A 13,603-nucleotide genomic window follows, 5' to 3' on the forward strand; every position below is an offset into this window, starting at 1 on the left:
CAAAGTGAAATGCCTCACACTTGTATGCAGAAACCTTTTCCACCTGAGGTTTCAGTTTAACATGAAAGTTCAGCATTCCTGTGCCATCCTCTGGTACTCTGTCTAAATTTTGGTGCTGATGTCTGGGGAAGTATGGAGACAAAAATATAATAATTTGAGTTGGAGATTCCCTCTTCTGAAAGTATCAACAAGATTGCGACATAGTACCCAGTACTATTTCTGTTCATTTGACTTTAAACCGGGAGATGGGATAATACTACTAACTTGTTGCCATTCTAATCTTATGGCGAAGTTAGTGTGATCAGCTTCTTAATCTGAAGCGAATTGGGTTGCTGATGCAATCACTATCTGTCATTAGAAAGTTTGTTAATGCAGACTGGCAGTGTTGCAGGTGATTATTAAGCAGAGGTGCTTTCTGTTGGCAAACTGCACATTGGCAGCATTGCTTGTTGCTAGAAATGCCGCTCGCATTTGTCAGCACGGAGCAGTGGGCTGGACAGCAGAAGTGGCACTGGCCTTCTGTGTGGGTTGTGTTATGTTCTTTTATATTCATACATACTGTGGGTTACTAATAAAGAACCATCTTCTGGAAGAAATAGAACTTTTGTTTAACAACAACCACAACATTTTTACAATACCATGTTTCTCAATCTTTCTATCATCCCTGAGCATGCTCAGAACTCTCCAATCACATTCTTACATGTCATATCACCATATCTTCCTTAAAAAGAAAAACAATTAGCAATATTGACCAGAGCAAATACGTAATTTAACATCTCTCTATCAGTCTCTCTGGGGGTTTATGAACATGAGTAGGACTTCTAAGTGGTTCACACACTTCTTGTGTTTCGTTGTTATTTCCATGTTTTGTCTGGTCTGCATCAGTTAACTGAAACTCTAAAGTTGGCTCTTAACACTGAACCTTCTTCTGTTTGGACCATGTATGATCTGGATTGTACTTCTTCAAGTACTGTAGCTTTCTGTGTCCAATGTTCATTTTGTCTTGTATCCTCACTTCATCTCCTTGGTGCAGTTCAGGTCATGGACGAGAACATCTGACGAAGTATGTTTTCTGCTTTGCTTTGTGTTCACCTTTCCATCTTTTCACTTGTTCACCTTCCTCTGTTCTCAGGAGGCTCTCATCTATTGGCAGATTGGATCTCAAATGGTGTCCCATCAAGAGCTGAGCAGGTGAAAATCCACATTCAAGTGGAGTACTGCGATAGGCTTACAAAGTTTTATAAACATCACCTCCATTATCTTTTGCTTTGTGCACCAGTTTCTTGATAATTCCTACCGACTTCTCAACTAATCCATTGGACTGAGGGAAAAATGGACTAGATGTCGTATGAACAAAGTCCCATTCATGAGCAAAATATCTCGTGCATTCACCATTGAATTGTGGACCATTGTCTGTGGAAACTTCATCAGGTACACCATGTCTGGAAAAAACTGATTTCATGCATGTAATTATGCTCTGCTGTTGTTCTGCTCAGGCCACACACTTCAGGATACAATGAGTAGTAATCTGTTATTAATAGATAACACTGAACAACAAATGTTTTCAAAAGTGTTGCTTCCTCAGATTTTTTTGTTTATGATAGACTGCTTGAAGATGAACACAAATATAATTTCAGACTACTTGTATCACGTAGGAATTTGGAGAAACAACAAATTAACTTTTATTGAATATAATGTGTTTAATTGCATAATGGTGCTGATCCTTTGCAATAGTTCAACTAAGTTAAAAATATATTGTTAATGATTTTCATTTGTACTCAGTGTCTGAGGCTTCTCGCTTAAGTGTCCAAAAATAATTCGCCAGCATTGATGGATTTCAGTTGCCCTGGTATCTTTTCTCCATGACCGCAATGTCCTGGTGAAACCTTTCACCATGCTCGTCCCTAACAGCGCCAAGATTTGCAGGGAAGAAGTCTAAATGGGAAAGCAGAAAATGAATCTTTAGTGACATGTTGTATTTCATGGTTTTATATGCTTGAAGCATGCTTTCAACCAGCTGCATGTAGTTTGGTGCTCTGTAGATGCCAAGAAAAATTTCAGCAACTTCCTTGAATGCCTTCCATGTGATTTTCTCCGGTCCCACTAGAAATTCTGCAAATTTGCTGTCATTGATGACCTGTTTGATTTGTGGACCAACAAAAATGCTTTCCTTGATCTTGGCATCAGTTATTCTGGGAAGCATCTGTCTCAAATATCAAAATCCTTCATAGAAATTTTTGTGCCTGGTGATAGCAAATTCCATCCTTACAGTACTGAACCCAATAATTATTACCAAAACCTGTCCTGCCATGCAGCAGCTGTGCCACCTAAGCATGCCCAAGTATGCCTGGACAAGATAGGAAACTTTCCAGCTTACATTGTAGGCAACATTTTAATTGGCTTTAATTATGAATTGAAATAATAAACGTAAGTTAATTAAAAATGGTGCATGATAGGGAAATTTTATGTGATTTTCATGATCAGTGGCCCAAAATTCATAAGATACACCTAAAGGTATTCAGGAAGCAGAATCTTTGTTGTCCAGTGTAACCTTTGTTGTCAGTTACAAAAAGATCAACGCCTACCTTCTGATAAGGTCTCTGAGGACTAGGATATGGATGCAGTGGCTGCTTAGGGTTGCTAGGTTGGTATTTAAGGCATATTTGACAAGCAGACATCAATTTTGCAATTTCTTGATTCATCCTGGCCCAAAACATCACTTCCCGCACCCTTCTCTCACATTTTTCAATATCTTGGTGACCTTCATGAATTTTCCTAAACATTTCTTTTCCGAGACTTTTAGGAATCACGATTCTGCTACCTTTGTACAATATCCCATCTACAACAGAAAGTTCTGATCTGTGGTTCCAATATTCTTGTACGTACTTCTGAGGTACAGTCATGCTTATTATCTGGCCATCCATCCATCACCACTTGTATTACCTGACTGAGAATTTTGTCCTTCCTCTGTCTCAAGACGCAGCAGTTCCAACTTTTCAGCAGCAGCAGGTACAGTCTCTATGATCATATCAACAAATGTCTGAACACCAACAGGGTCTCTGTCCCTGTGACTGTCTTTTACAGCTCTGGAAGGTGTGTCAGCCCTGTACATGAATTTTCCAGGTGTGTATGGCACATTCAATGCATATCTTTGCAATCTGATCATCATTCGCTGAGTCCACAAAGGACAGTCACTTAAAGGTTTGCGAAACAATGCAGTCAGGGGCTTATGATCAGTTTCAACATCAAAAGATTGCCTTGACACAAACTGATGAAATCTCTCGCAAGCAAACATAATGCTCAGCTGAGCAATTCTTTCTCAACGTGGGCATACCTTGTTTCTGGATGCTCAGGACTCTCTCCAACCACGTTCCTACACGTCATATCACCACAGGTCGATTACGGGAAGCTCCCAGAGGCTCCTTCTGGCACTTGGGATCCTTTCATGGGGTGGAGCCCTGGGTTGCAGGAAAGCGTTTCCATGGAAACGGGCGGCAGCAGGTACTTAAACTGCAGCCGCCTCAGCAGAGGGTAGGAGAAAACTATCTCACCTCCGCCACAAAGGGAAAGGAGGTTGGCATCGGGAACACAGGGGGGAGAAAAAAGTAACGATTAAAAAAGATCTTAGATGTGAGAGAGGCTGAGTGACACCAAACAATGCCTCGGCCGAGCAACAGAGCCAGGATAGACCACGGAAGGATGCAGAAGGTAAATCGCATCTTCTCACGTTATATTATACATGGGAGAGTTAACTTTTAAATTGACTTATTCAAGTTTGCGGAGAGATTACTGACCGCCAGCGGGACTGAGGTAGAAATGACTGCTGACCGTCCGTTTCTTTGTGAAATGATCAAAACGTACAGACTTTTTGGAAGTGCTTTACTTATTTTAAAGAAAGTCAGAATGAAAACTGGAGTGAAGAGTCGCAAAATTATTCCACTTCAGGAAAATTACCGTGATGAAGGGGATAATAATAAATTCTTTTTTTATCGTAGTTTCAAAAACTTAAATTGAAGTGGAGGTACTTTATTCCGAGTTGAATTATAACATCTATTTCAGTTTCGGAAATGAGCTGTAATTAAAATAAGAGGACATGATTCTTTAATGATTTTATATGTATTTTCAGAAAAGATAAAAATCGCTCTTGTTAGAGTACCAAAAACCATTTTAAATCAGTGTACAGAAAATCTGCCTAAGACTTACACCCCTCCCTCTAAAGTGCCTATTTAAATTCAAACTGTTATTTTGCCTCGTGCTCCTGATAAGCAGGTTATGCTGTAAAATCATAACTTTAGCTTACAAGTTTGGTCTTTCAAAATGACAGGTGGATCGCAAAAGAGAATGAGTTGTCTTCACTATCTGTACAATAATCTGGCAAATTAAATTGCCCACTTTTGAGAACTGTATTTAACAAAATGTATTTCATTTGGGGCACATAATGCATATTACATTATATCAATGTGCAATTTTGGTATTTTTTTAAGCTCAGTAGATAGTTGTGCACCAATTTCTGTCATAGTGGGGTTTGTATAAAACTCTGACTGAAGATGAAAGAAACAGACAAAAATGATAACAGTGGTAGAGCAGGAATACAGCAGAATAACGGATAGAGTCATAGAGTTACACAGAGGAAACAGGGCCTTCTGGCCCACTCATCCATGCTGGCAATAGTGCCAACTATGCTAGACCCATTTGTCCAAATTTGGCCCATGTCCCCTTAAATCCTCCTATCCAAGTACTTAACCGAATGCCTTTTTAAGGTTGTTATTGTACCTGTCTCAGTCACTTCCTCTGGCAGTTCATTCCATAGATGCACTAATCTCTGATCTTTAAAGTTTATAAAAAGGCATTAAGGTCAAAATTCTTTACTGAATATAAGAGACAATGATTAATTTACATCTTATATTGTACCTTTTAGGGTAGCTCAAGTGTGTAATCAGACAAATTGACATTGAGTCAGTGAAGATGACATTACAAAGAAGAAAGCAAGATCTAGTGAGGATATCCTATAGTTTGAGAAAGTTAGCAGAAGGCCCATCCACACATTGAATGGGGTTGTAGGATGCACAAGACTGGGACCACGCAATTACTTAAACTTCAGATGCAGCAAAATGCTTAACAGAACCGTTGTCAAGCTTAGTTTGCTAATATGCTACAGTATGCGAGATATTGAAATGCAGATGCTGAAAATCTTTAATAAAAGCTAGCAATGCTCAGCAGGCCAGGCCACGTCTGTGGGAAGAGAAACATGGCTAACATTTCAGATTAGTCTGCTTCTGTTCCCACAGATGTGGCTTCACCTGTTGAACACCTGCTTTGAGCATTTTATTTTATTTGGTGGGATATTGGGGTAGCTAACCAAAAGCCTGCTCGGTGAGATAGCTTTGAAGGAGGACAAGTAGACACAGTGGCTTTTGAGGGAGACTTCTCAAACGTTGGGCTTTCAGCAGCTGGCCATTAGTGGGAGAGCAATTTTAAATTTTAGGATGATCAAGACTCTGGAATGCAGATGCCTTAGAGTTGTAACAATGGAGGAGATAATACTGAATAGGGAAGGAGGAGGCTATTAGTTATTTAAAATCAAGGACGAGAGTTGTAAGTATCAGATATTTCTGAACCGGGAGCCATACAAGCATAAGACATAGGGGCAGATTTAAGACATTTGACCCGTCAAACCTGTTCCTCCATTCTACCATGGCTAATTTATTACCCCTCTGAGCCCTCTTCTCCCCATAACCTTTGATGCCCTGACTAACCAAGAACCTAACAACCCCTGTTTTAAATGTACTTGGTCACCACAGCTGTCTATGGTAATGAACCAGCCAGTACAGGTGAATAAGCACAGGGCAATGAATTAATAGCCTTGTGATATAGGGATATTTACAGTGACTAGAATGAGGAGAGCCATATCATTGAAATTGTAAAACAATAAAGACATAGCTGGGGATCTTAATAGGGGAGGGAGGAATAAATAAATAAATAAATAAATAAATAAATATAAATATATATATATATATATATATATAAAATAGTTGGGCAGCTCGGAGATTCCCATAGCAATGGTATGAATGTTAAACTAATTTTGGGGGTCAAATATAACACAAAGGTTGCAAACAGTTTGGATATGTTTTAGATGGTTAGTTTGAGGAATCATGAGAGTAAGTTTTAAGGCATATAGCTGTTAGAGTCATACAGAACAGAAACAGGGCCTTTGACCCATCCAGTCCATGCGATCTGTTATTCTACCTAGACTCATTGACCTCCACCCTGGACCCCTCCATACCCTCTCTGTTCATTACTTATCCAAACTTCTCTTCAATGTTGAAATCCATCACTTCCCCGAAAGCTCACTCTACATTCGCACTACTCTCTGAGTGATGAAGTTCTCTCTCAGATCCCCCTTAAACATTTCACCATTCACCCTAACTTATTACCTTCAGTTCTAGTTTCACCCAATCTCGGTGGAAAAGCCTGCTTGCGTTTACCCTATCAATACCCCTCATAATTTTTTATACCTCTATCAAAGTTTCTGTCATTCTCCTATGCTCCAGGGAACAAAATCCTAACTTATTCACCCTTTCCCTATAACTGAGGCCCTGAAGTCCTGACAACATCCTTGTAAATTTTCTCTGTATTCTTTCAATCTCATTAATTTCTTTCCTGTAGGTAGGTAACCAAAACTGCACACAAAGCTCCACATTTGGCCTCACCAATGTCTTACACAACTTTTACATAACATCCCAACCTTCCTGTGCCAAAACCTCTCTTTACAACCTGTGATGCCACTTTTAAAGAATGAATGATGAATCTGTATTCTCAAACCCCTTTGTCCTACTGCATTCTTCAGCGCCCAACCAGTCACTGGTTTGTTCTCCCAAAGTGGAACAGCTCACACTAATCTGCATTAAATGCCACGATCTGAAGGATGAGATCTGTGGCAAGTGATGGGAAGCCAGCATGAGGGTCAAACTGTTTTCTAACCTTGTCCCTGGGTGCAGATTGATCTGTCGTTGAGGGTGTCACTACAACTCTATACTTGTGGAAGTCAAGACTTATTTCCACTCTGAGCAGAGCTGCTGTTGTGCACGTGCACTTCTGTTCCGAATGGGATGGAATCAGATCTGATAGTTCAAATAAAAGATTGATCATCCTTTGAGTAGATTTTATAATTTCATGGTCTGCCACTTGTCTCTCTCTACCACTACCAGCAAGCCAGGAAACCAACCCTCTGGAGAGTGCAACAGAGCACTAGTTATGTGTTTAAAAATGAGCTATCATGATGAAGCTAAGCATAGGACCAAGAATGCTAATCAGTGAAAGCAGCATGCTATATTCAGAGCTAGCAGGCATTAAATCAGCTCAAAAACATCTAGCTCTGCTTCTACAAGATCCAGTCCATATTGAAAATTAATTAACTAACTAACTGGAAGAGAAGGCTTTGTGAAGCCTATCTTTGACTACTTCTGAGATAACCACATTCACAGATACCAGCCTTTGGCTAACTTGATTCACTCCATTTGATATTTATGTCCTTTGAAGAAAAGAAAACGCCGGACAAATCCTCCTCAGTTACTGCATCATAAATCTGCTTTCAATCACAAGTTGGTGAAAGATAGACAATAGCAGTATTGAGCTCCTTAAATGAAGATAATTGTTAGATACTCCTCTTAGACGAGGATATCAGAGTGGTCTTCTCTTGACAGCGTCCTAGATATATATTTGCTCCTTGGTGAACTATCCTCCATTTTACAGCCTGAACTGAAGACATCTGGTGAAATCTGCTGGTGATTGATTACATTGTTCAGTTTGCAATTCATTAAATAATGGAAAAATCCTTACTGATAAATGGCATGACCTTGGCAATGTTGAAGTTTAGGCTGATTAGGGTCGAGCAATTTATGCGACACAGAGTAACCAACTGCACGAAAAGGAATTCTGATTCCTGAAATCGTACAGTGATCAAATCCAAAATCTTCAGACCAGGGAGTACAACTGTCCAGGAACTTAATGTATCAGTCTAACTAATACCATTGGTAGGCTGGTGGCGCAATGGCATCAGCGCCGGACTCCGGAGTGAATGTTCTTGAGTTTGAATCCAAATCAGGCCACCCCCGAGCACGCTTTCCATCCGTGCCGGGTTGAGCATTGAGCTAGCCACTCGGCCTCATTTAAAAAAAAGGGTCGAGTCAGGAACGTTCATATCGTGACATGGTTAATCCGAAAGGAGACCAATCCTGACACCACGTGACATGCTAAAAATAAACTAATACCATGGCTAGATGGGCAAGTCAGACTGAATGTTTTGCAATATGATTACTCAATTCCTGAACCTTGCACTGTTTAGAAAGATAGAATTCTATTCCATTCACGAGTTTATTCCCACAACTGCTGTTATCCCTGTATTGTCAGAGATGCATAGACCAACTCTCTGATGCTCCCTTGACAGAATTTCCCAAATACCTATGATCTATCCTAGAAGGTCAGGAATGACAGGTGCACGTGAACACCAGTACAGTATTTCAAAATTTGTCTCTAAGTAACATTCGGATTTCTTTTCAATCATTACTGTTGGATTAAATTTCTGTAATGTACTACAATGTTTTAATTAAACAGATATACTTGAGATTTTTCTTGAGAAATGTTACAAATTTTATGTGCACAATATTACTTGATAGCAAATCTGATGAGTGGAAATTGCAATAAAATAAACTTTGGCAAAGATATTTCATGAATACATACTCCTTGATTGTGGTCATTTATTCCACATATCAGATGACATTTATAACAAATGATGTGATTTCAAAATAAATGAAGACTGACAAAATCCTCTTAATAAATTAGTGTATTTAACCAGGATTTTGGGAAGAAGATTAAATTGAAAACACTTTATTAAATAATTTGTCAGACCTCTGTAACATATTAACCTGAAAAAGGCAAAGTAACCTTGGCCACATTGCTAATTGCACTTAGTAACTTCCCTGCAAATATGACGGTGTAAACACTATTATAAGCTAATGATCTACGGAACAGTACAGTATTTCTCTCACCCTCATATTTTAAAAAAAGTGCTTCTAAATTTCTTCCAGATGTTGTCTACTTTATAACTTCTTAATACTTTGATCATCAGCAACTTTAGTGTTGCTAAGTTTATTCAGCCATGTATGCCTGTCAATTCTGCTGGCTGCTTATGAAGCCATAGAGTAATACCGCACGGAAACAAATTCTCTTCAGCCTAATTTGTCCATGCTGACCAAGGTGGCATTAGCCAGTGTTTGGCCCATATCCCTCTGAACCAGGACCAATACCATTAAGCAAGCGGTCAGTGATCCAACGTTCAGAACCCCTGCTCTAAACTCTTCCAATCAATACACTTGATAGGAAAAAGTGCAAAGAACATCTAGACAAGCCTTTCTCAATCCTTTTGCACTGGGAGAAACCCTTGAAATAATTTTCAGGTCTCAGGGAACCCCTGCATAAAAAAAAAATATTATATCTACAGCTCTTGGTATGTTAGTGTGATGAGTAAGTTGTAGATATAATAATACAAAAATAATTGTCAATGCTCTTTTGAGTAGAGAATCAATTTTTAGCCAACCCTTTTTTGAAACAAGCAGGTAGTTAAGCTTTGCTTACCTTTCTGGAAATTAATCTCTTTCTTTCCCTTTTATGATTTTTAAAACTCATAAGGCAAACGTAACAAATTTCTGTTAAATAACTGGCTTGAGCCAAAATGGGATTTAATTTTTCTAAAGGTAGACTCGATAGATTTAAGCTAAATAAAGGCTGTAAATTGATCTTAATTAATGCTATTTACAGCATGAAAGTTTATTTGCAATGTTGAAGCAGTGTATTGTGACAACAGCAGGATTTAGTTTTTTACAAGAGAAATGAAACCTCTTACGGAGCCAGCCATTGATAGGGCACCATCAGTACAGATGCCAACCCAGTTTCTCCAAGAAAGACCTTTTGTTTCCAGATATGAAGACTAAACATTAAATATATCTTGGCCTTTGTTTGTTATGGGCAGTTCTTTGCAACAGAAAAAGTTTTCTTGAACTTCACCATCATTTACAAATCTTGCAAATGCTACAACATGACATGTATGGGTGAAATCTGTTAACTCATCAACCTGGATAGAGAAGCTATTACTTTTCAGCTTATCGCACAAAACCTCTTTAGCATCATGTGACATGTCATCACTATTTCAACTTACTGTTTGAGAGTGAAACCTTTTCAATTTCTCATACTACGTCTTGCCCGAGCAATTTACCTTCTATCATTTTACATGTGGTATTATTAGATTCTCACCAACTGAGTGACTTTTCCTTTTCTGTGTAATAAGTTCTGCTCCTAAATAACTCGCTTCCTGAATTTTTTTACTGACTGTGACTTTATTAACAAAAGCTTTACTCTGTTAGTTTTGAGATTCCAATTGCTGTTTAAAATAATAAGTACTTTTACGTGTCATATGGCTGTGATTTGTAGTTAAGTGTCTTTTCAGTTTTGCGGGAGCCATTGCTGCATTTGTAAGTTGTTTGCCACAGACTAGGCACAATGGAATAGGACAACTTGAATCACTAGACCGTGCAAAACCCATTGATAAATAGCTTTCATTGTAAAGACAGACATTTTTTGTGTCTGTTGTTGCATAATAAGAACAACATAATAAATAACCAAATGAGAAAACCACAAAAAAAATGTAAACTTCACAATGCAATTCACATCTAACCTGCACAATCCACGTTTTGCAATATTTACAACAACAGCAAAGCAGCAGGTTAGTAGCTGAATTATGGCGCTTAAAAATTACGCCATAATGAAAACTTCCCTCCAATTTTCTACTACACTGGTCGAGCTTGTTCGCTCCCATCAGTCAGTTGGTGGTACGTAAGGGGAAGTTGGAGGAGGTAATTTGGGAGGGAGAGGCTGACATCAGCCCAAGTTGGGCGAGTCCATTCACTGCTCAGAAAACATGCTTCATGCTCCTCATCAACCTACTGACCTCCCCCCAGTGCAATACAGTGAAATTGATGATGGCTACTGGACTGAAGGTGTTGTATTTGAATGCACACAATATACAGAATAAGGTAGATGATCTTGTAGCACAGTTAGAGTTTGGCAGGCATGAAGTTATGGGCACCACTGCATCATGGCTCAAAGAAGATCATAGTTGGGAACTTAACATCTAAGAATACACATGTATTGAAAGGACAGGCAGGTAGGCAGAAGGGGTGGGTTGTCTCTGTTGGTAAAAAAAAAGTGAAATCAAATCCTTAGACATGGGATTGGAAGATGTTGAATCTTTGTGAGGTAGTGTTAAGAAACTGAAAGGGTAAAAAGACTCTATGTGAGTTATATACAGGACTCCAAACAATAGTCAGGATGTGGGGTATAAATTACAACGGCATATAGAAAAGGCTTGTAAAAATGGCAATGTTACGATAGGTATGGGGATTTCAACATGCAGGTAGAAAGGAAAAATAAGGTTAGTGCTGGCTCTCAAGGGACGGAATTTGTAGAATGCCTATGAGATGAAATCTTAGAGCAGCTTGTGGTTGAGCCCACAAGGGGAAAGGCAATTCTGGATTTCATGTTGTGTAATAAAACAGATTTGATAAGTATACTGAAGATAAAGGAAGTCTTGGGAGGCAGTATTATTCTCAGTATTACAGTGGAATAAAGGGAACGACAGAGGCATGAAAGAGGAGTTGGCCAAAGTTGATTGGAAGGAGACATTAGCAGGGTTGATGGTAGAACAGCAATGGCTGGAGTTTCTGGGAGCAATTCGAAAGGTGCAGGATAAATGCATCCCAGAGAAGAACTATTCTAATGGGAGGATGACACAATTGTTCCTGACATGGAAAGTCAAAGGCAGCATAAAAGCAAAAGAGAGGGCATACAAAATAGCGACAATTAGATGGTAGCTTTTAAAAACCAACAGAAGGCAACTAGAAAAGCTATAAGGAGAGAAAAGATGAAATATGAAGGTAAGCTCGCCAATAATATGAAAGAGGATAACTATGTTTTTTTTTCCCAGATATATATATAGTAAAGAGTAAAAGAGAGGAAAGAGTGGATATTGGACTGCTGGAAAAATAACACTAGAGGTACTAAAGGGGGATAAAGAAATAGTGGGCAAACTCAATTAGTATTTTGTGTCAGTCTTCACTGTGGAAGACACCAGCAGTATGTTAGTAACTCGTGTGTGTCAGGAGGCAGAATGGCACAGATGTCAGTTGCTATTACTAAGAGGAAGGTGCTTGGAAAACTGAAAGGTCTGAAGGAGTATGATTAGTCACTTGGGCCAGATAGACTGCACCTCAGGGTTATGAAAGAGGTACTTGAAGAGATTGTGGAGGCATTGTAATGATATTTCAAGTATCACTAGATTCTGGAATGGTTCTAGAGGACTGGAAAATTGCAAATGTCACTCCACTCTTTTTAAGAAGGGAGGGAGGCAGACGACAGGAAATTATAGGCCAGTTAGCCTGACTTCAGTGGTTAGTAAAAATCCATTATTAATGATGGGGTTTTGAATGCTTGGAGGCACATGATAAAATAAATTGGAATCTGCATGGTTTCCTTCAGGGGATATCTTGCCTGACAAATCTGTTGGAATTCTTTGAGGAAATAATAAACAGAGTCAACAAAGGAGAGACAGTGGATGTTGCTTACTTAGATTTTCAGAAGCCCTTTGACAAGATGCCACACCCAAGGCTGGTAAACAAGGTTAGAGCCATGGTATTATAGGAAAGGTACTAGTAGGCAAGGAAGATTAGCTGACTGACTGGAGGCAAAGAGTGGGAATAAGGTGTCCTTTAGTGGTTAGCTGCGGGTGACTAGTGGTGCTCCACAGGGGTTGGTATTGGGATCACCTCTTTTCACGTATGTCAACGATATTTGTTGACGATACAAAGGTAGGTGGAGGTGCAGGTAGTAATGAAGAAGCAGAGAGTCTGCAGGAGGACTTAGTTGGAATAGGAGAATAGGCAAGTAAGTGGCAGATGGAATACATGGAATAGAGGGAAGTGTATGGTCATGTACTTTGGTAGAGGGAATAGAGGCATTGACTATTTTATAAATGGGGTGTAGGATCAAAAATCAGAGGTGCAAGGGCACTTGGGAGTCCTTGTGCACGATTTCCTAAGTGTTAGCTTGCAGGTTGAGTCGATGGTAAGGAAGGCAAATGCAATGTTTGAGAGAACTAGATTATAAAAGCAAGGATATAATGCTGAAGCTTTATAAGGCTTTGGCCAGACTGCTCTTGGAGTATCGTGGGCAGTTTTAAGCCCCTTATCTGAGAAGGGATGTGCTGTGACTAGAGGAGGTTCATGAGAATGATCCTGGGAATGAAAGGGTTAACCCAAGAGGTGTATTTGATGGCTCTGGACTTGAACTCGCTGGAACTTAGAAAGAGGGGGTATCTCACTGAAACCTATCAATTATTGAAATGTCCAGCTAGAGTGGACGGAGAGGATGTTTTCTATAGTGGGAGAGTTTGGAACCAGAGGGCATAGCCTCAGAATAGAAGGACTGAGATCCCTTTAGAACAGAGATGAGGGGGAATTTCTTTAGCCAGAGCATGATGAACTTGTGGAATTCA

The 13,603-nt window shown here is 39.4% G+C and overlaps 1 protein-coding gene across 1 annotated transcript in view; it reads left to right on the forward strand.

Moving 5' to 3' along the window:
* Window positions 1-3,654: 3,654 nt before the first annotated feature.
* gck (glucokinase (hexokinase 4)) overlaps window positions 3,655-13,603 on the forward strand; it is a 65,385-nt gene continuing 55,436 nt past the window's right edge. The window contains exon 1 of the mRNA XM_072266387.1: window positions 3,655-3,708. Within this exon, the coding sequence (XP_072122488.1) occupies window positions 3,658-3,708 (51 nt within the window). The 5' untranslated portion in view covers window positions 3,655-3,657. The remainder of the gene's footprint in view (window positions 3,709-13,603) is intronic.

Source organism: Mobula birostris, chromosome 8 (genome assembly GCF_030028105.1).
Source record: "Mobula birostris isolate sMobBir1 chromosome 8, sMobBir1.hap1, whole genome shotgun sequence".
NCBI classification, from domain to species: Eukaryota; Metazoa; Chordata; class Chondrichthyes; order Myliobatiformes; family Myliobatidae; genus Mobula; species Mobula birostris.